Source organism: Danaus plexippus, chromosome 7 (assembly GCF_018135715.1).
Source record: "Danaus plexippus chromosome 7, MEX_DaPlex, whole genome shotgun sequence".
In the NCBI taxonomy this organism is placed as follows: domain Eukaryota; kingdom Metazoa; phylum Arthropoda; class Insecta; order Lepidoptera; family Nymphalidae; genus Danaus; species Danaus plexippus.
Window position 1 is genome coordinate 1,817,998 of NC_083541.1, and position 23,907 is coordinate 1,841,904.

At 31.6% G+C, this 23,907-nt stretch overlaps 1 protein-coding gene and 1 long non-coding RNA gene across 7 annotated transcripts; one reads left to right on the forward strand and one right to left on the reverse strand.

Annotated features, from left to right (window-relative positions):
* Window positions 1-23,839, reverse strand: LOC116770509 (pyruvate carboxylase, mitochondrial). 6 transcript variants are annotated; one of them, XM_061520818.1, is made up of 27 exons: window positions 23,685-23,814; window positions 18,567-18,636; window positions 14,819-15,062; window positions 13,991-14,139; window positions 13,410-13,550; window positions 11,156-11,271; window positions 10,714-10,808; window positions 10,209-10,377; window positions 9,652-9,758; window positions 9,230-9,354; window positions 8,815-9,024; window positions 8,414-8,504; window positions 8,125-8,260; window positions 7,302-7,484; window positions 6,901-6,915; window positions 6,494-6,544; window positions 5,992-6,241; window positions 5,454-5,601; window positions 4,777-5,036; window positions 4,222-4,436; window positions 3,436-3,646; window positions 3,065-3,271; window positions 2,695-2,803; window positions 2,019-2,144; window positions 1,278-1,439; window positions 986-1,061; window positions 1-826 (listed from the first exon to the last, which is right to left on the reverse strand). In XM_061520818.1, exons 3-27 carry the CDS (start codon window positions 14,906-14,908, stop codon window positions 654-656), a joined length of 3,615 nt encoding a protein of 1,204 aa, XP_061376802.1. In that variant the 5' UTR covers window positions 14,909-15,062; window positions 18,567-18,636; window positions 23,685-23,814; the 3' UTR covers window positions 1-653. The 6 variants fall into 6 exon arrangements, with proteins under 6 accessions (XP_061376802.1, XP_032517893.2, XP_032517892.2 ...); XM_032662002.2 differs by lacking the exon at window positions 18,567-18,636 and having other exon boundaries at window positions 23,685-23,839; XM_032662001.2 differs by lacking the exons at window positions 18,567-18,636; window positions 23,685-23,814 and adding an exon at window positions 21,475-21,589.
* Window positions 6,383-7,263, forward strand: LOC133318745 (uncharacterized). Its single transcript, XR_009752515.1, has 3 exons — window positions 6,383-6,669; window positions 6,756-6,867; window positions 7,149-7,263. It is a non-coding gene; the product is annotated as an uncharacterized LOC133318745 (long non-coding RNA).
* Window positions 23,840-23,907: the final 68 nt, after the last annotated feature.

Consider the following 23,907-nt stretch of genomic DNA (forward strand, 5'->3'; position numbering starts at 1 on the left):
TTTCATAAATTTTATTTAATAGTAGTTTTATAAAATTAGCAAAAATAACAAATAAAAAAAAAAAAAAACAAGAAACGGAAGCACACCGATATTACACAGAGATAACAAAATGATAAACGACATATTTGAGAATATTGTATCCTTAATTCTATAAGTGTATAAAAATGTCTTTTCTAATAACAATAGTTGACAGTCATTAATATGGAAACATGTTTTCTGATGACGCTTTCATATAATTTATAATATCATTTTATAATGTTTAAAACATCATAATAAGACCGTTCCACTATCATTCCATTGTATAGGAACAAAGCATTGTAAAGTTTAAGAAATAAATTTTGTGCTTTTATTATCACACCCTACCGTATTCAGCCATAACAAGTTTTACTGCAACATTTTTATCACAGTCTACATTTCAATTGCACATTTACCCTCATCACTCCGGAAAGAATTAAAGATAAATTAACAGAAATAAAAAAATTGTGATTTTTGGACGCTATTTATGGTTTAGAGTATTGAATGTGATTTAAATATTTTTTTTAAATTATCTACATACCTAATTTCATATGTAAGCAGACATAATTTAACACATTTTAGACATGAGAAACAATGACGTATTATTAAGGCATTTTTTATGGTTTTATATGCTGGCATTACTCTAGGGTGCAGATGAGGTCATCGCCCTCCAGTTTCTGTCCGTTAGTGATGGCCACATTGGCCACAGTGCCAGCGCGGGGCGCTTGTACTATCATCTCCATTTTCATGGCAGACAGAACGGCTATTGGTTGGCCTTTCTCCACGTGGTCGCCTTCTTTAACTTTAAGAGCTGGAAATAATTAAAATAATATATATAATAGTTAATAGGATTATTTTGTACATACATATTAATGAATTTCCAGGTATTATTCCTTGATAATTGTCTGATATTAGTCCCAATATATTTACTATGTATTATTATATATATATATAGCGATTAATTGTTTACTTAGCACTGTCCCCGGCATGGGCGCGCCGACTTGGTTCTTATCTCCTTTAACAGCCTTCGGATGTATTTTCATTTCCTGTGAATAAAAGGTTTTTTACTATTCAAGGTTTCTATGACACCAACTTTATATGCATATTTTTTATATAAATTTATATTTCCTTAAAATTTGGAAGCCATTGTGGTTATTTCTGAATGAGAGCTTATTATTTAATATAATCTTAGGTATATTTTTTATTCTCATATAAATAAGTATTTAATGTACTTATGCTAGTATTAACAAATACAATGATACCTTGCTAGCGTTGTCATCTCTGATGAACACAGATCTCAGCTGTCCGTTGAGTTCAAAGAACACTTCCCTCTCACCGGCCGCTGTCATTTCCTCGGATACTGCTAATGTTTTTATATCCAGTGTTTTGCCTCTCTCGATTTTAACTTCAATGGTTTCACCGACCTATTGAGAGAATGTTAAGAGTGTATACATTAGTATATATTCTGGTGATCAAGAGTTGGGGTAAAAAATGTGTATTGAGCTTACATTGTCTACAATAAAATAATATTTAGACATTGTGTTACAATGTACGTGTATATTATTTTGGTATACAAAATATACTAGCCAAGTACATAGCAAATTATGGGAATTATTTTCAATATTTTCATACTTTGACATTGTTTAAAACTTTTGAATTAGTTGTGAAGAAAATTTGGGTGACTGAAAAATTGTTTTACACAAAAAGCTATATATAAATAATAATCACGAAAATATAAAGAGGATATTTTTTTGGGGGTAAAATAATGGTTATACTCGAGTCTTGACTAGCGATTGCAGCGTTAGACTGAACAATAGATTTTGGAGTAAAATCATCAAAGATATATTTATCTAGGTATGGTCAGCAAAAAAACTATGGATAACAGAGATAGAGCATCTAGATAGGTTTCATAAAAATTACTCACATATTTGATATTAAATTCTATTCAATGGGAATTCACATTTAATTGTTACTAATATTGTATTGGTATGTCTCATACTGACCGCCGGACCAACGAGGAAAGTCTTCGTGTCGAGGTGTTTGACTGGGCCGTACTTATCCCGGATACGGAAGAAGTCTGACGCCACTTGAGGATACATCGCCGATGACATCACGTCCTGGTCTGTGATCTGGTTGTGTTATATATAGTTAGTATTGTGGGACTTGTGTTCTTGTTTCTATATTAATTGCCATGTTCTGAGATTATAAAATTGTTTTCTATGAGTGAATTTGACGTGTGATAAAAAACTATTGTATAAGTTTCGATTCACTCACACTCACACACACACACACACACACACACACACACACACACACACACACACACACACACACACACACACACACACACACACATATATATATATATATATATATATATATATATATATATATATATATATATATATATATATATATATATATATATTTAGGTCCCATGTATCAATAACTTTTAAAATTTTTAATTGTGACCTAAAAAATAGTTGTTTAAAAATATACTCACATTCGACGAGAACTATTTCATAATTAATTTGAATATACCCGCTTAATAAATATATGTTTTTAATACAATAGCATTTCGGATATGAGAGTCTAAGTGTTTTTTGGCACAGTTAAGATGACGTCATTAAATGCAACATCACGTTCAAAATTCACTAATCAAGTGATCACTTTCATTACCTCAGGGTAAGACTCCTTTAACTCCTCCTTTAGTTTGTCAAAATCTAGCGGCGGCAGTTCCTGTCCCGGGCGGCCTTCTATCCTTGGCATGTCCTTGAGGATTTTGGACCTGAAATATGTTATCTTTGTATGGACTGATTTTTAACATATACGTTATGTTATATTACAGCAGTGGGAATTAATTTAAGAGTACAGTGTTGTATTACTTTTATGATTATCTTGAATAAAAATACATCTAAATATTTAACTATTTTTCTTTATAATTATTATTGAATTCTTACAAATGTATAGACCGTTAAGTGTATTAGAATTTTCTATGAGTATTGCCTTTATATATTATTTTAATAACATAGTTATACGTAATATGTACCTTAAGGGTTCTGGGAAACCTCCGTAAGGGATGCCAATGGCTCCTTGGAAGAACTCGACCACTGATTTGGGGAAGGATAATTCTTCAGCCCTCGCCCTGATGTCGTCAGCGGTCAGTTTGTTCTGAACCATGAATTGAGCCAGATCACCCACTACCTTCGATGATGGAGTCACTTTAATAATGTCCCCCAGGAGCAGATTCGCTTCCCTGAAAAAGAACAAAATATAATCGGTCCAATTTTTTAATTGAATGAGAAAACAATAAGAAGTTTAGCATTAAGTGAATTTCAGCAAAATTTTTTGCAAGACCTATAAAACTACTATAGTTTTTTTCGACCTAAGTATAACAATATATAAGCAGGAAAAGTCTACCTATAGGCCTTCTTCACTTCCTCGAATTGACTTCCCAGGCCCAACGAGAAGGCCTGGAACTGCAGGTTCGTGTATTGACCGCCGGGAATCTCGTTTATGTAAACATCAGCATTCCCTGATTTCATGGTAGCGGTGCACTCGAACGGCCCGTACAGAGTGCGAGCCTGTTCCCAGTAAGCTGAATATTCGGATACGGTCTGCAGAGGTATACCTGAAACATATCGCCTATGTTTATGACTAGGGTTACACATTTGCTAGATTCGGTCTTGGTTATATCTCAATGCTATCCTGTTGTCCGTGTCTAAATGAAGTCTTTTTATGAAATGTGTATATATACAGGGTGTTTGGAGGATCAGTGGTCATAGGAAAATGGTCGATAGGTGATGGTGTTGGCTTCATAACGCGCCTTATTGAATAACGTCTTCCCTTTACTTAATGAGTTATCCTTATTATGTTTTCCAAGATAATCTGTTTTTCAAAAAAAGTTTCTATGTCAAATTTATATTGCAAAAAAAAAAAACAAAATTTACAATGTAAGGCATTTAAAAATGGATTTAAAAACTTCTCTAGTTAATATTATTTCGAACGATATGTAACATGTACCATTTGTAATGAGGTCTGCTAATACCAATAGCCTCTGCTAAACCTTGTTGAACGGTATAAATGTGTTATGTCACATAGTTGAAGCGTATGACGTCACGGATCAACTATTACCGTTTACATGTGACGTCATCACCTCTATTTGACGTCACATTTAAACTGCCAAGATTTTATTATGATTATCACCTGTATCCAATTTGGTTCCTTGTAGGGACGCAACAAGCGCGCCCATACTGGGCTGGCTAGTCAGGCCGGACATTGAGTCTACGGCGCAGTCGACCACGTCAGCTCCGGCCTCAGCGCACGCCAACATGGCCGCGACGCCCGCACCGGAAGTGTCGTGGGTGTGGACGTGGATCGGCACGGATGGGTGCTTATCACGGATAGCGGTTATCAGAAGTCTGGAAATATATCACTATAGATAGGAATTAATCGATACTAGATCACATATAGTGAAGAAAAATTAGCTGAAGTGTCTTCCTTAAATGGGATCATGAAGCGGCATTACCGCGCTCTGCTGAGTGCAAAGTTTCTTTTTGCTGTATAAAAAAGCGTCGGTCCACATTTGCTTTATTAGAGCTCAGTTAAATGATTGATAATTTCTCTCAAGATAAGTTGATGCCGAAACTGTCTCAGTGCTCAAAGACCAATCACAACTGGGATTGAATCCGGAACACATATAAGAACGAAAAACTAGTCCCATACTGTTGCATTTATAAGAATAAATTAAATGAATCTCACTTAGCAGCCTGCGGTTTTAAAAGTCCAGCCATATCTTTAATGCCGAGGACGTGTGTCCCCGCCTTGACGAGTTCGTCAGCTAGATCGCAGTAGTACTTCAGGTTATATTTCGTTTTGTTCGGATCGGAGACGTCCCCGGTGTATGATATGGCAGCTTCCACCACCCCCCCGGCCTTGCCCGCCGCGTCCATGCCCAGGATCAGATTCGGCAGATAGTTCAAGGAGTCAAAGACACGGAAGATGTCCATTCCGGATTTCACCTGGAAGTTGTTTTGTGGATTGGATTTTTTTTTCAAGATTTTTAATTGACTGGAATCTGACACCAAAAAATATCAATAAAATGGAAACGGTAGGGTAATTGACGTTATTTTTTGATACAATCAACATCTGGATTGAGTGGGAATTGAAATTTTATGTTCATTTCTTAAAATCTGGACCTAGTAATAAAATCTCAAAAAAATCGCCTTAATATTAGTCCAAAGTCAAATAGGATAGGTGCGAAAAGTTAAATATTTGTTTCTGTATACGCGCTGCTACTAAAAAATTTAGAATTCTTTAAGAAACTCGTCGCAAATGTCTAATGAGTTGTATAAGAATGAATTGAATGATAAAGGTTTTGATTGAGATTTTTTCCTATTAAATTTTAAATGTTCCTATTTAAAATCTTTCATACTTACAGCCATTTCACAAAACTTGAAGACGACATTATCTGGATAGTTGGTGTAACCGACCGCGTTGGCTCCGCGGAGTAACATTTGGAAGGGGATGTTTGGTATCAACCGACGCATGTCTTCGAGACGTTCCCAAGGACATTCATGAAGGAATCTGAATAAAAAATGTTCTATGTATCTTTAAGCTCTGTATAGTTATATGATAAGTTTCTGAAATATGTTCTGATGTTAAACAAAAGAAAGATTTATTAAATAAATATATGACTATATTCATAATTCACACCTTAATATTGCGTTTGTTAATATCCAAATAGTTAAACATATTTTGTACGTTTAAAAATTTGGGAATACCTTGTTCTGGATCATGGATTACTACAACATTTTATTGTTATAGCTTTGAATATTGCTCCTTTTTATTCCATAACCCGTGAACAATTGATGGGCGTAGAATGTAGTTATCACTTGTAAATAATAATTGGCAATGGCACAAGGTATTTTATGTGCATAGGAACCTTTGGTATTGATGTCGCGATCCCATACTAACCGTAAAGCCACATCGAAGGTAGCGCCGCCCCAGTTCTCAAGGGAGTATAAATTGCTGAAGTTATGGGCCACATATGGCGACACTGTAAGAAGATCGTGGGATCTAACTCTGGTGGCCAAGAGGGACTGATGAGCGTCTCTGTATGTGGTGTCCATTAATAATAGACCCTTGTGCTCTCGAACCGCTTTAGCGAAGGCTTCCGGACCGCCTTCGTTCAGGATCGCCTTAAAGCCCTTTGGGGGCTGGACCGCTGAAATAGCAAATATATAATTAGTCCATACTTATATATTTTTTATATTAAACATAATTTTTATTCGTTCCTGCACCTAAATGGCTGGCTGTTTTAAACCTATATGTAAAGTACGATAAAATTTATTATATTTTCAAATTATGTGGGCTGTATAGATTTTAATATAAAATAAACGATTTATAAGAATGCATTGAAAAAAACAACATCATGCAGCCAATGAAAAATAACTAAAACTGTGATTTCTCGTCTTACCTACGTTCTCGCCGGTCAATTCTTGTTTTTTAATAGCCTCGGGTGAAAGGTCTGAAAAATATTATTAGTAAAAAAAAAATGTGTGCAAAGGTTAGATGTGCAACAAAAAAAAAAACATGGCGGAAAGTAATAAAATATGACGATGTCTGTTAGTGAACATAGAGACAACACAAATGGTAAATATTCCACATATGTTTGTCGGGTGTGTGGCAGGTTCCGAGACTAATAATTATAAAAAATAAATATTTTGTTAAATATTTAGATGGAATCGTTATCTGAAACCGGCCACAACCCTTGACCTGAAACGAAAACCAGCCCGTGGCGAGGCCTAGCGCCTTAAAAAGCTGAGAAATAAGAAGAAATTAATACAAAAGGTACGCGAAATGCTTTACAGAGTTTTGACCTACCACGCCCTGAGCCGTCTGAAAAAAAAATTCATACAATTTAAATATTTACGTAATTACCGATTCTTTTCTGTTAGATATTTAATTCCAATTTATTTACAAAATACATTAATTTTATCACGATTTTAGGAATACCTAATTATAGCAAATTAAAATTTATAAGGTATAAATGTCAAGGTCATTTTATAAGTGTTAGTGTGTAACACATATAATTATTGCCACAGATAATATATTAATGTGGTTCATTTCAGACATGTGCAATTCTTCATAAAAAAAAATCTAACTTGATTCAAATGGGCCAACAAGAAATTAGATATTCAATGTTACAAATGGAAATCACCAATCATGAATCTTTTAACCCCTACCCTGGGGGTATTTGTAAGTTACGTCCAAAAAAAACTCACCCAACGGTACCGGTGGTATGTATGGCTTGACGTCCGATGGTGGTATCTTAGTTGCGAGCGGTGTAGCCGGGCCGTTAACGAGGACATATCCCAAGTAGTTCAATATCTTCTGAGCTCTGTTCTGTGACGCCTTGAACATGAAGAGGCGAGGGTGTTCGTCTATGAAGTACGTGTCCAAATCACCTGCGATTGGTTAAACAAAATTAGTATGATTGTAACAGCAAACAAGTGTGATTGGTACATTTAAGACACGAAACTTCTCAGCATTGAATGGTTTGTCCGTGCGGGTGCCGGGTCCATCGTTGCAGCGAGAGGAGCTTCAACTGTGCTTGGGACTTGCGACCCAGGTGTAGGTTTAAGGGGTCCCTATATAATGCGTTAAACGCTCACATCCACCGTCCAAGCTCCTCTCTCTACCTAACCAAATTTGAGACGAACCCACTAGGGCTGCCTTCGAAGTACGTTCTTAGAATCAATTGATGTTGGTTCTGAGCAAGTCCAGGTGTTTTAGTAGTTTAGAGAGAGATTTAGTTGTTATAGTCAAGAGATTTTATGCGTGATTTAAAAATGGAAGGGAAGTAAGTGTCTGAAGAAATTAGTTCATATTGGTATAATAAAAAATATGATTATATATATTTGTAAGAATATCAGAATACCTCCTGTTGAAGGATTTATATAGATTTTTGATACTTATTATTTTAATCACTAAAAGTTATTTTTTTTAACATTTGCATGTTTGATATTTAGGAATTCTTTCATTGTCAGAAATTTATTGGTGAGATGGAAATGATGAGTTGTTAAGCCAGCATCAAACAGCATATACCGTTCAAGAACTTTTGGTTTTCGAGCACATTCAGTAGGAACGGTATGTTTGTCTTGACCCCTCGTATACGGAACTCTCGTAACGCTCGATTCATCTTAGCGGCTGATGAAGACAGGTCTTGGGCGTGGGAGATGACCTGAATATTATTAAAAATTAATGTTTTCAAATATATTATTGGTATGCCATTTTTAAATTAATTTTAATTAAAAATAATCGGGCAACACTAGCTAGGCAAGTTAATGTGTTCTAAGTTTTAATTTTAATTATAATATATATGTGTGTAACTGACCTTAACAAGAAGCGAGTCGTAGTATGGTGATATAATGGCGCCAGCGTAGGTCGACGCTGAGTCTAAGCGGATGCCCATACCTTCTCCAGATCTGGTTAAAGTAAAAACAGGTTTTTTCACATAAAATTTTGGATGTCTTATGGAATGCCTTTTGCCTTATCATATAAGGCTTCGTTTCCACTTACAAGTTACTTGACAGTAAAAATAAAATAAATCGTACCAAAACGATTTTCAAAATAATATTAAAACAACTGATGCCTTTTGTCACAGAACATTACAAATTAATTTTTTTCTTTTTATTCATAAAATAGTCTAAAAAAATATTCAGCAAAATGTGATTCAGTGTGTACATATCAATATATGCCATAATTCAGATGTCTAGACATAGTTCCTATTAATACCTGAATACTTCAATCCTGCCAGTGCTAGGCTGGAAGTTATTGGCGGGGTCTTCGGTAGTGACTCTGCATTGTATGGCGTATCCTTGAGCCTTAATGTTATCTTGGGTCAATCCCATCTCTGGTAGAGTCATACCTTCGGCGACTCTAATCTGGGATTGGACGAGATCTATCCCGGTAACTTCCTCTGTTATTGTGTGCTCTACTTGCAATCTGGAAATTATAGAATTAATATATAAATTTCTTTTAGTAGTTAGTAGTAAATTTCTTTTAATAGTTTTTCGTCCGGTCACAACGTAATTTAAAGCAACTTTATTCATTTATTTATTTATTTTTTTATATAATAATATCTCAATACAAAACAGTCTATTTACAATAATTATCTTGTTACGTTGGACATTGTTGATGGTATATTTACCTAGCGTTGACTTCTATGAAGTAGAAGTTTCCTTTCTCGTCTAAGAGGAACTCCACCGTGCCAGCGTTCTCGTAGCCCACGTGGCGTGCGAGATGCACGGCACAATCCGTCATGCGATTACGAATCTGTATATCAACATATTATATATTAAATAGAGATCATTTTTATAAGTAAATATAACAATGAAAAATTATTTCATAAATATAGGATAAAAAATTCATTATAATGAGCGGGAAGTGAACGTCCAATCCCCGCAACGTCGCAACTTTTAATTTACGTATATTTAATATAAAATATATCAAGAATGTTTTGTTTATTTTTATTGATATAACAAGCTAGAAATTGTTATGAGATGTGTTCAGTGTTCTTGGAAACGATGAATAATATTTATTCGAATTTATTACACTAAAAAGTTCACTGACCTCAGGGTCTAGTCCAGGGGCGGGCGCTATTTCAACAACCTTCTGATGTCGCCGTTGTACCGAGCAGTCTCGTTCGTACAAGTGCACTACGTTACCGGCTTTGTCGCCTAGAATCGATTTTGCAATAAATTCTCAAAGTCACAGTCTGTGAAGATTTCTCATGAAATAGGATGAAAAAACATTTGAGTCCTTTTAGAAGTTTTAATACGCAGAATGTCAGTTCGTTACTCTAATTCAAAATACTGATTTTATTTTTTGAAGTGAAACTTCTTGTGCGACTTCCAACAAGGTTGCGTTAAACGTTTAACGCTCCTGGGAGGGGGGATAAAAAGAGACAGAGCGAAAGGGGATTCGTGGCGCTCGAACGCATGTGGGCAATCAATTGTGTACAAGTAAAGTTAACAAAGTTGTATGGAAGAAACATAAAAATTCCTTAAAAAAAATAATTTCTACCCCTTCCTGTTTTTATTTCAACATTACTAAGTTTCACTTGTTCGAGGGACCCCGCGCGCAATATTTTGTTTTTGTGTAGTATTTCAGCATATGGTAGAGCCTACCCAAAAGCTGCACTTCAATATGTCTGGGTCTCTCTATGAATCTTTCTATGAACATGGATCCGTTCCCGAAGGCCCCCAAGGCTTCAGAGGAGGCTCGCTCGAAAGACGACGCCACCTCACTCATCTCGCGGACCACTCGCATACCACGGCCGCCACCACCGTAGGCCGCCTGCAGATCAGAAATATACATTGCACGGTAAATCTTGATATTTTTTTTAGTGTGTAAAGGGCTTTATTTTTTGAAAGGAATGTTCCCGGTATAGATTTTACTGGATTACCAACGAAACCTCAATGGTTACTCTCGTCGATTTAGCCTCGTCACTTAAAGTGTAAACAGTTTCTTGCATTGTGAGATTAGTTGTAAAAATTATTATGATTGATTCTGGAACTCATTAAGTTACTTTTACTCATTAGTTCTAGGTACTTGTTTATCATTATCATGAATTTTCATAAAAGCCGGTTTATGTGTTAAGTACTTTTTTAAAAAAAAGTTGGTGAAATGTACCTTAAATATAACAGGGAGACCATGTTGTTTGCAAAATTCGAGAGCTTCTTCCTTCGTCGTAATGGGACCGTCGGTACCAGGAACGATTGGGACCTCTGAAATACAAGAAAGCTTTTTAAATAAAACTTATATACAAAGAAAAATTAAGTTACCATATAAGACATTTATAAGAAAAACACTACAGTGCGGGATATTTATTAATTGTTAATTTTAATTTTGTAATATTCGGTATTAACAAAACATTTAAATTTGGAACAACTTTTTAATGACCTAATTGTAAAATTTTATTTTGTACAATTCAGTATTAACAAAACATTTAAATTTGGAACAATTTGTCAATAACTTGATTGTTGAATTTAATTCTGTTAATTCTATGTCAAAGAAAACATTTAAATTTTTAAATGACGTCTCAGAAGACAACTGTCAAAATATTAAATCTCACTGGCTTCAATGGCGGCCTTTCTAGCGGCAACTTTATCCCCCATCTGCTGAACAACGAATGGCGAGGGCCCGATGAAACGAAGCCCTGCCTTAATGACGGCCTCCGCGAAGTCTGATCTGTATGAAGAATAAAAATGTGTATAGCTGTCAAACTAAAAGCAAACTATGTATACACTAGTATATTATATAATAATTCAAAATAATTTTTAATTGAAGGTTTCAGAGAATTTTATTCTTTTCATGATATTAAAATATTTTTTCTATACTGTATGGGATAAACTGGGTTCGCGGAGTGACTAAAATTAAAAGTAGACACGTGTTCAGTGATGCAGAAGTTCTGATTCTCACATACTAAATACTTTCTTCGATAAGGTAAGATACATACATATTTGTTTTAAGTTCCTGAGCTACATTACCGTTATTCGACTTATTTTATTTTTCTTAATATACACATAAACATATTTGTACGAAATATTTGTGATTTTTAATAACCACCTGGATATTTTTTTAAATCTTATAAAAGTAGTACCTCTGTTATAAATAACACTACATAAATGTTAAATCATTGACAAATATAAAAATTGGCTAGCACACCCCAAAGTATTATTTAGTATACCTACTTTTTATAACACTAAGAAGGCAATTATATATTTTAAAAGAAACTGAGTTTTTCACCAGACACTTTCATCTCGTCTCCCCGCGATCACGGTTGCTGTAAAGCAGTGGTTCCCAATCTTTTCTTGACTAGGGACCACTTTGTATTCTTTGTTGTTCGCATGGGACCACGACGAAAAGAAAGATAAAGTGAATGACTAAGAAAATAAACTTTAATAAAAAACTAATGTATTTCGTATCAACAAAAATGTGTTTTTAAATCATTAATAAAATTTCAAAGAGTTTTGAATTCGTTCGGGGACCACATTTTGAATCCCGCGGACCACTATTTGGGAACCACTGCTGTAAAGGAACCGAAACGTCGGGATACAAAATAATAAAAAACGCGTAGTATCCGAAAAAATAGTTTCAATTAAACGAGTCCACGCGAAAACCTTAGATATCATTATGGAATATTTTTTAGTAAAATAATTCTTTTAAGATATTTATAGCAACAAATTTATTCCAAAGTGTTCCAGTTGAAGTTTGTACTAATCTGTATTCAAGTCACAAAAAAATGTTTGTAACCGCCATTTTGAATGCAACACTAATACCGCATATATACGTATAGTCTATGTTAAGCAACAAAATCTTTATTTTTACTACCAATTAAGTCATAACCGTTCAATGTTATATTGTCTTATTAAATAAAACTGTTGCCATTACTGAAAAGGCCAAAAAAAAATAATGCCAGTGTCAACAAAAAAAAAAAAACTCTCGTAATATAAAATATTCTACGTTTTCAAATAAAAGAAGATATTTTTTGAAATTCGAATACCGTAATAAAGAATCGAGTCAAAAACCTTAACTAATTAGATACGTTGGAGTTTCTCGACCTTGTTTTAAGACGGGAGCTGTCTATCGAATAGTCTTGCTCTAATCGCCGTTACGAAGGTCATTTAAAACAAATATGTTTGTATTCGAGATATTGTTACTAATGTATTTTAAAACGATTTCAAATTAAATTCATATATACAGAGTTTAATGAAAATGAAAATCTAATAAATATAAAGTTCATATAACTAAATGATAATCTCTTAAGAGTTTGAGAACAAATCTCTATTATTTATTGGAACTTCATCTTAAATATTTAGTTCGTCAATGTAAAAACGTAATTTAGAAATTTTTTTATGTGTTATTTAATTTATTATAAATATAAGTGTGGCAAAGATAAATATCCAATAATTTCTTTATCTTTTGATTTTTTTTTTGTCTCCACATTCTTAATAATGACTGCATATTTTGTTCCATATCCAAATGGGCAAAATTTTATAAGAAATTTATTATTTGCCTTTCAATGTCGCTATTGTATCATTTACGTTACTAAAATACAAAAAAAATATTTTTGTTGAGGAAATATCAAAAAAATATTTATATATAAAGATACATAATATACATATAATGATACATTCTTAATAACTTAATTAAAATATAGTCATACTGTTAATCTGTCTTTTTAGTTTTTCAATCATATTGTTTCTTGAAATGAGACGAACACTGTCTTACAATCGTTAACCGTAACAACGGACAGACGAGAAGGAATTTTCGTTTCCAACATATTAGTTTTATTTAATGTATACATATAAGTTTTACAAACGAACCTCTCTGAGAGCAGACCATATCCTGGATGTACAGCATCTACGTCGTTTTCTTTGGCCACCCTGATGATTTCGGGTATGCTCAGGTATGCTTCTACCGGGGGCAGACCTTTGCCAACGAGGTAGGATTCGTCGGCTTTTTGTCTGGAGTTATATATTCGTCGAATTACAGGATATATGTTAGGAATATGATGAATAAAAGTCATGAAACAAGGAGTTCTAATAACTGACGTAATTTAATGAGATCCGGTAGCTATTTCAGCTGTTCCGCTAACAAACTCATTATATGTTTTTTTTAATTATTTGATATAATTATCCTGATGTAAAATATATTTTTAGTTTATATCTACGATAAGCTTGTAATTTGTAAAATTTTTTGTTCAAGCATTAAATGTAAATGTACTAGCAAAGAGCATTTATACTAGATACAGAGTACTTACAGAATAGAGAAATCTCTGAACAATTATTTACAATATAGAGTAGGTACTTACAGTCAGAGCAATTACAGTTTAGAGTACTTACAAAATAGACTATTACAGTATAGATTAATTAAAGCACAGATGTTATACTAAAATAAAATCTACCTGTGCATTTGTAGTCGATCCTGTTCGCTGTATATAGCGACTGATCGAATCCCCAACTCCGTGCATGCTCTGAACACCCGTATGGCTATTTCACCTCTATTAGCAACCAGCACGCTACGGATGGGCTTGTAGTCTACGGTTTTTGATTGCTGGAATTAAATATGTAAGTATAATATTGGATTTCTGCAAAATTTTCAGAGTAATATAGTGTTGTTAGAAAAAATAAATCGTACTATTCAAATAAGAGTTTTAATTCGTCCATCGAAACAATAAAAAGACGTATCTAATGGAGATATCCCCTTACATCTTAATGGTGATAAGCTATGAATTAAAAAACGTAGCATCTATCGGTGTTTTATTGAACTAACTGGTGGTATGATCTTTTCATAACCATTAGGTATACATTATATATAATTTCATTGAAATCGGTCAAGTAATTATAATACAGAATAAGGATTAGTGCAACTATTATATAAAACTGTCACTTTGCTTTTAGAATAAATTAACAATGCCCAAAATAATAGGTTTTTATACTACTCATTAGAATTCTTTCAAATGTTTTTGTTGTGTTAATATAAACAAACGTATTTTCTGTTTAAAAACTCAAAAAATTACATTCAAAGTTCTGTTTATTAACTGCCACAGATTTCTGAACGAAATATTTGAAGTCTATGTATGTTGATGTTTTGACAGCACAATTAATTTTGACGTTCACTGACAGTTTCAGAAGCAACATTGGTCAAATATTCCACGATTCCAGTGAGAATGAAGCCATAGTTTAAAACAATCTAATAGTATTTATAACAATGAACAAAATTTTCAACTTACTGTAGTTGCATTCCTGTTTCTCGCAGAATTCCATGCTTGTAAGTGTGAGGTTGTCGCCCTTATGGCATACCTTGCTTTAAGTATCTGCATTTTTAACACTTATAAAGCTAACTAACGAATATAAGTACAATATTATTTAAACGCTATATGTTAATATAATTCTATATCATAGTTTACTGTATATTTTATTGTAATAAAAATGACTAGATTTCTCGATTTCGTTTCGTTCAGCCTCGATCGATATCTGAAACAATCGAATACAAATAATTTAAATTTAAAATTTATGTAACAATCATTTAATATACCTATATAGAAATAATAATTAATAAATTATTCATTACTTTTATGATTTGTAATACATACTCAAAAAGTTTAATTAGTTAAATATTAAAAAAGTTTCTTACATCATTTCTGTGTTGCCATCTATAATAAATAAATATATTTGAACTTAAATGAGGAAAATTATGAACAAACCATTTATTTTTTGAGGATAAATAATAATGGTATTATTAATCATAAAAATTATGAACGAAGCAACTCAGTACATACGAATTCTAAAATTTATCAAAACAATATGTGCACAAGTTATGTTATATTCTATTTTTAAAATTTTTGTTAAACATTATCAAATATTACAATTAATTGTTATCTCAACCAATAAAATCTTGATAATGTGGTGTACATATAAAGGTGTTCTGGATTATCAAAAATATATCATAACTTGATAACGAAAAAGGTAAATAAATTGTAAGGTCGATGACACACAATAAACATTCGTGACTGATAATTTTTTGTATGTTATTTAATGCTATCCTATAATTATGATGGATGAGTGAATTTTTAAAACAACAATTTTGGAATATAAGCAAAACGTATAAGATAAACAATGTTATTGATTATTGTTCGAAAAATAAATTAAAAATAAGAGGAAGTATTACGTTTATTATTGTTTTGTGTTCTAAATGTATTTGTACTTGTGAATTATGTTTCTTCACTTCTACAATTCTTCCCGCGCATTGAAATGTCAAACATAACGGCTATTTTGTAATGGTTTTAGTTATTTAATATTCTCAGAAACGAGATCGCAATTGATTTTTAAAAAAAATATTCGATACAATTGCGATGTAAATTCATTGAATAACACAAAACTGAAAACAATGTTAAATTAATATCTTTCTACGATATCCATTCAACTTATCGTGAAATCAAATATGAATAAAACACAAACGAAAGATTTGAACATACTCCGAAAATCTACGATCGATAAATCTATCATATCAATTAACTTCGATTAACTTATTTATACCTCAATCGATCGACCAATTAAATTATTTATACCTTCGAAAAAAGAAATTTTTTGTCTTTGTCGTCGAAATAGGCAGAAATTGCGCTCTTCGTCTCTTCATCGCTGGAAAATTTCTTCCCTCGGAGCTCTTTTTTCATTTTTGGGAATAAATAATAATCACTTTGATGTAAATCTGGACAAAAAGTAGCCATGACTTTTCGAGCCGATGGAGACACTTTGAATTTCTTTGGGGGATGTGTGCCCTTCTTGTGCCACTGCATGAAGTCCCGTTTGGACTCAGGCTCATAATGATGAACCCAAGTTTTATCTCCAGTCACAATCCGGCATAAAACTTTGTTCTTGTTCTCACCGCAAAGAGACAAAAACTCGCGTCAACACTCAACTCACCGCTGTTTCTGGTGATGCCGTAAGCATTCTGGGTACCCACCTTGCGCACACCTTTGACATGCCAAGATGACCTTGTAGGATGTTCAAACTGGTTGTTGACAATCCTATCATTTCTGCAAGCTGCTTCTTCTTTAAACAGGTACCTTCGGATATGAGTTTTTCAAGATTTTTAACATTCTTTAGCCCCGCCTCGGATCATCTTCAATCGAATCTTTGCCTTTCTTGAAGAGGTTGTCCCGCTTGTAAACCATGGTTTTGCCAGGGCAAAAGTTTTCATAAACATAAGTTATCTCTTCTAAAATAATCTGAGGTGGTTTTCCTTGCTTGGTAAGGAATTTAATCCGTGCTTGAAACTCAATTTTCTCCATGATTCAAATTTTTTTCCGAATTCACTTGTTTATTGAACTATATTTTACTGAATAATGACCTGATTTTTATGGAACTTGGTGGGAGCGTGATAAGTAGAACAAAAAGATAGTGACGCTTTTCCCCCATCATAACTCCTATTCCGCGAACTTTTTGACGTAACTACGTGGTATTGAATAAAGATTTTTCATGACAGACATACTTTAAGATACATCGCAAAAAGGTAAAAATATATATATTTAAAATAATTATAAAAAATGTTCTTTAAAAAAAATATTTATAAATTAGTTATAAAATATAAATTCATTATCAACTTGCGTTCCCGCGAAAATCGTTAATGCTTGTATAAAACCTCCTCCATTTTGAAGTCCGTTCATTAACGTAACGTAATGTAATATTTAAATTGTGATGCCATTGATCTTATACTAAATAGATTTTATGATTGTTTTTTGTTTTTACAATACTACTAAAGTAATGATTATTAATTAACAGTATTATATATTTAACTAGGTACCAGCCCCAGGTTCGCACAGGCTCTTTACAATAAATGTAAAATAGCCTATTTAATTTTGAGGATTATTAAACTTATGTTAACTTTCAAATGGTGCGCCTGATTTAAGTGATTTGAAAAGTAATTTACCGATACTGACGTAGGCTTGAAAACGAAGTAATTTATTTTGATAAGACTTAATGCCGTTTTTATGTAGATAGCTTTCCAATAAACTCTTAAGGAATGCCAATTTTTAAAAGTTGTAATATGAATATAGTATGTTATCCTTAAGATAGGCTTACGCGGACTTTTCTGTAGACCTATATAAAGTACACAAATCCATCATATATTATTTTGTTGTATCTCAAAGACTTTAGCGTTTTCGTTAAATGCTCTCAGACGGCTCTTATTCCCGACATCTTCAACTTCTTCAATCTTCGACAATCTTCAAGTAAATACAAAAACTTAACAAATTATATACTAAAACCTTCCTCGAGAATCACGCTAACGAGTGGTGATAACTATTTGATAATCGGTGCAGTAGTTTTTCCGTTTATCGCGAACAGACAGACAGACAGACGCGGCATGGGACTTTGTTTTATAATATGTATTGATGGAATATTTTTTTTATTTATTTTAATTTAACAATTTAAGAATTAATATGAATATCGTATGTATTACTATAAATTAAATTTAATTATGATAATATTCTTGAGCATAAATTATATCAATGTATATTTTAGTCATTTACACACGTTACTAACCCTTTGTACTTTAACTTGTATAATGTATTCAGATGCATTCATTGAGTTAATGCTTCTTGTATTTTTTAAAACTAGCTTTAAAATGTTGTCCCTGTAATTTTGTATAGGGAATATTATTTTGAACTAATATTTTTTTAATAAACTTAGTTTGAATAAGTGTTACAAATACGAAGAGTGACTGAGAAAAGTATCTTTATCGTCTTTCTGTCTGAGTGTCAGTTCGAAAGTATTCAAAATTGTACAATCTGTCAATTAAATAGATAATATAAGAATAATCAGCGGATACATGTGCTGTTAGCATTTTATACATTTTTATTACATACATTATAAATGAATGTATGTTTGTATATGTTACGTAATTGTGCTAACATTTCCAAGGGATTTGGATGTTATATATATATTTGACATTCGTGTTAGAATAACTCAAGTTCTGACCTCAAAAATCCCTAGCGGTTTCGGAGTCCATAGTCAAACTGGGTGTGGACAGATTCTTTGTGTACATAAACTATAAAAAAAGAATTTAATTTAAAAACATAGATAATTACGTAGTCTCCAATATATGTTAATGATAAACGCTATTGTCATTATATCAGCGTACTTTGCACCGGATAAGATTTAGTATAACAAACAGAAACGGTCTCATTGATTGATACTAATAATATCAAAGAAATGTTAATTCGCTTTTTTTTTAAAGTTCCGTATAATTTTAGTGTGTGTTTTTTTATTATGGACTTTAATATTGTTTTATATTCAGTTTAATTTGACATTAACTTAATGCTCAAAAACATTAATATATTTGCCAAGTTATCAAATTAGTGCTGAACATGTTCACATATGTGAAAAAAAAAATAAGGTACTTCTACAAGACAGTTAATGTGAAATGATCAAGTAGCTATTCTCGCTTTATTGCAAGTTTTTTTGTTAATTATCTATAATTTATAATAATTAAAATCAATGCTTGAAACTCTGAGATAATAAAATATATATAAATGTATAATGTTCATAGTTCAAACGAAGACTTATAATAGACGGAATTCATTTGAACAGGGTTCACAAACAATCGATTATTATTTTTTTTCGATTACATTAAATCTTATAATATTAAATACATTATTGTTTAATTTTACTATAACATTATCTTTTTACATGACAATAACATAAATGATCGTAATTTTTTTTTATTTAATTTTATTTACCGTTATTATTAGAGTATATCTTCTAAGAACAAGTAATTTAATAATATATTAATGTGGAAGACATATAAAATTAATATATACATATTGTAGTGGCACAGCCCTACTGGATGAATTGAAACAATTTTATTGTTTTGATTACATTTGTTACCAGTTAGGTTTCCTTCAATTGTTAATCCAATCAAAGATGAAGACAGCACGAAGATACACACACACACACACACACACACACACACACACTCAAACTCACACTGACACACACACACGCATAATAAAAATTCAGATACACCAATGTCTATAATTCATGCAGTCATTATCTTTTACACACAATTGTTTCCTTTGCATATCTTTTTATATGTTTAAAGATTTATCTTTACATTTCCTATCTAATTTAATCTAATTATATATACTGCCTATATTTTAATACGCAGCCTAATATTAGATAGCATTTGTAAGACTTGGATTTCAATTATGTTATAAGCAAAAATACGTTTACACTTAAGTTAAGGAAAATGGCCGTGACAAGTTTGAAAACATGTCAATGCCGGGCATCGAACCCGCTACAGGCAACCATAAAGCGAATGTTGACCGCAAAACCAAATTAAACCTGCTTTACTTGTTTATAAATGTTAGTAAATATAATATTTTAATAATAAGAGTATACCAAAGAGTATTATTACATTAAAGAAATATAAAAAAATGTATATCCATACATAATAGTTGTAATATACATACATATATTCTTTTTATAGGAGCGTAAGGACCTACGACTTACTTTAGCCTCCTTTTTATCAGATGTTTTGTTTGGTAACTTATGAGTTTCAGTTGATATTTTTATCTCAAGAGCCAAAATGTTTAGAATTTATAAACGGGACACACACAAACATTACATTCATATTTATTTTTAAATATTATTTAAACAGTAATAACAGGTTACTATAAAACTCTTTATCTATTATGGATAATAGTGTAATATTGAATATTGAGTAAGAACGTCTGAATAGATTTGCATGGGATTTTATGTTTGATAAAAACTTCATTTCTGGAAAAAAAATGTGTTATTCGCATCCAGGTCGATAAGTCTAACAAATTCGCGAATCCTGTAAGAGGGTAATCAGGAATTTATTTTAGTTCAGTATCCTTACCACAGGTGGCGTCGTCAAGCTAAATGTTTAGAGTTTTGAGTATTCCATCCATATACCTTAATACGTGTGTGAATATTACGCTAGCTGTGTTTAGATAAGAACTAAATTTAATTGCATAGTAATCTTTTTAATCACACAAATAACATTTTTTATTTCCCAGATAATAGTTATATCTAATGAATAGTTAAATTGAAATTGAATATTTTTACGTACTTGTAAAGCTTCAAGCGATACTTGATCTTAACATTTTGGATTAGACTGTCTTCATAACATCTGTAAGATTAGTAGGTCCCAATAGTGTACTCTTAGTACGATTATAATTTGTTAACAAAACAAGAAAAATTTCAATGTTTTTGTTCCTAAATCTGTGGAGACGACAATATTAAAATGATTTTATAATGAACCTTTGAAACAACGTATATAAGCTACGAAAATAAAAATATTTCAAATTTGTCATTAGGTATAAAATTTTCTATCACGAAAAAAACAAGCAAATATTTCTTTTAATTTTACTTCAAAATCCAGTTTGAATAAACTGGCAGTTTTTTTTTTTAAATTAATTTTACCGTTACAAACTTAGATAAACAGCCACGCATTATATCACGTTATTGAATTTAACCTTATTATGTATTTCAATATAAACCCCACGAAGGTCTGATAAAAATTATGTTACCGATTCCAATATTTACATCATAACCGAATTTATATCATAGTTTTTACATCACCGGAATTTTAATAACAATTGTTATAAATTTTATGATTTCCTGAAATTTAATTAAAAATTCTTTGGTAATAAAATTTGATGAACATTTTTAAAACACAATGCCATTCTCGTAGTTCTTACCACAGATACACATAAATTTTATTTGTACCTACATACATGTTAATTAAGACTCGTGGAGATAACATTACCTAGGATAGGACGAGTAATTACTCGTGAAGGTCATTAAAGACAAATATGAAGAATATGTGCTCTACTTTATAATAATTCTAATAATATAATACCTTTTGACACGTTCACAACACAACACCTCCGTCCCCTTAAACGAGCGATGCAACACTGCCTGTGTTTTGAAGTTAAACCGGTCACAGTGACCTCTAAGACGCTTATCAAAGAGTTCAATGGCAAGTGTATAGCTTTCGTAACTTTATAACTTTTCAAAATCACTGCTCATAATTATTTGAATTATAAAAAAATCTATGGATTGTTTTATAAGTGTGTTTGTCGTGTGCCAGCATTGATCTCTTTTTATTCTAGTTTTTTTATACAAATAACATGGAGGTCATATGACGAAATAAAATCCCTACGTTTTTTTTTTGTTGGATTAAAAACTTTTTGCACAGAATGGATTTTGAATCTTTACGGTAACGTAGTTTGTTTATTACGATAAATAATACACAAAAAAATATTCAATGTCTGTAATTAAAATCTTAATAAATTATGTCACAATGAAGAATTTACATAATATTTGTAACCAAGATATAATGATCACCATCTTATCTCGATCATGCAAATGATCACTTGCCTGTCGTGAGTTTAATGTACAGAGAGGAATGGTTAATTAAAGAGTTAACTCTCTTGCTAGTAATTTCATTTTGGATTACCTAATATATTTTTATTAGTCAAAATGTCTTTTAAATTATTACATATATTCATTATGTATATAGGGAGAAGTATTAAATGTCACCGAAATGTTTTTTTCGTTTTTTATGCAAAAAAATGTAAAACAAGGACGACGCGTAAAATCGGAATTAGATAAAGCCAACATGTTTAAACGGTAACACAGATAATAAATTTACAGTCTTCAAAAGTCATAGTAAAAAAGCAAGATTAACTGGGCAAAGAGATTTAATGTATTCGTGCTTACCTTGGATTACAAATTTATTTGTACCATGGCACAGCCTTGAGACTATGTAGCCTTATTTATAATTATATATATCAAGAAAGTAATGCTTCTGACTTACGCTTATAATGTTTGGAATTGTGTAAATAGTTTCATTTTTATTCAAAGTTCATTCAACTTATGATTTAGAAAAGTATTTTTATATAAAGTTCTAAAAACTGGCTGTTACGGTGATTTTATTAATTTTGAAAAGCGTTTTAAACGTAATATGCAGTATTTATATCTCATGTAAAAAAATATATGTTTACTTTTTTATCTTTAGAAGTAAAACTAGGAAACCTTGTACCTTAAGTGCACACTGTACATTGTAAATCGTGTCCTCGAAAATTTCGTCAGTCGACGAAATCATTATTTATTGAAGAGGAAGAGAGAGTGACATTTCAATTCAGTTTTGCTACGATTTCAGAACTGATTTATCTCCCAGACCTAAAAATATTTTATTTCTTATTTTTTTGAGCGCAATGACTTCCTATTGATTATGAAACTAATTATAGCTTGATGTTGTTGGGAGTTTCGACAACGTACTCATGTAGCCAGTTAATATATTGGTTATCCTTAAGCATTTTCTATAGTAATAGAGTGTTTGTAACGACTCATTGTATTTTATTTCATAACTATTTATTATCAGCGACTTTTGCCGCAAATTTTTATTATTTTACACACCGTCGAAACTCTTTTGGATGTTTAAAAAGACAGATAGATTTTTTTATAGACATTGCGTCACAAAGAATGAGCAAAGAGGTTTTATTTTGATAATTACAAAACAAATATATTTTCGTTTATATGTATAGATGTTAAATCTTCGTTAGACACTTATATAAATCAATAGCATTGATTTATATAAGTGTCTAATATATAGCTTGGCATTGAAAAAGCGTAATATTAAAGTAGTCTTAATAAACCTTGTATTATCTTTATTACTAACATATCCAGATCTATAAAAATAAATACCATTTAAACATTATTTTTATATTCAAAATACATATATATATAAATAAAATATGAACAAATATATTTTCAAAATATATCTACTTTTTTTTTATAACCACAGGGGTAGAGCAAGTGATCGCAATATCTTTAATTTAGAATTTGTTTTACTTAGGGTTAAACATAAAAAAATAATATCATTATATATTTATGAATATTTTAAAAAAGAATATTTTAAATGAGGCTAGTGACTTAGGGAATTAATCACAGAAAAATATATTTGCGTAATAAAAATACAAATGTAGAATAGTGATATGTACCTTTCAAGTTCTTGAAAAATTATAAATAACTACAATATTTTAAACAATGATAACTGATACTTACATATTTTGTTGGAATAGAATTTTCCTACAATACCGCAAACGATTTTCACTTTAAGAATAGGTCATAATATGTAATAAAAAAAAGTGTTAATAAGCACTAGGCAGGTACTCGCTCGTAGATCGCAATTTGATAGTGATAGACTTTTGACTGTGATAGAAGTTTTGACATTTTGACATTCATCGGTTAAAACTTAGCACGTTTTATCTGTTCTACATATTTACGA

Coding starts and splice junctions, on each gene's coding strand:
- LOC116770509 (XM_032662002.2), bottom strand. CDS start 14,908: ATGCAGATACTTAAAGCAAGGTATGCCATAAGGGCGACAACCTCACAC. Junction 6,242..6,493: donor ATTGACCGGCGAGAACGTAG/GTAAGACGAGAA, acceptor TTGCTATTTCAG/CGGTCCAGCCCCCAAAGGGC. Junction 5,602..5,991: donor ACCTTCGATGTGGCTTTACG/GTTAGTATGGGA, acceptor TTTTTTATTCAG/ATTCCTTCATGAATGTCCTT.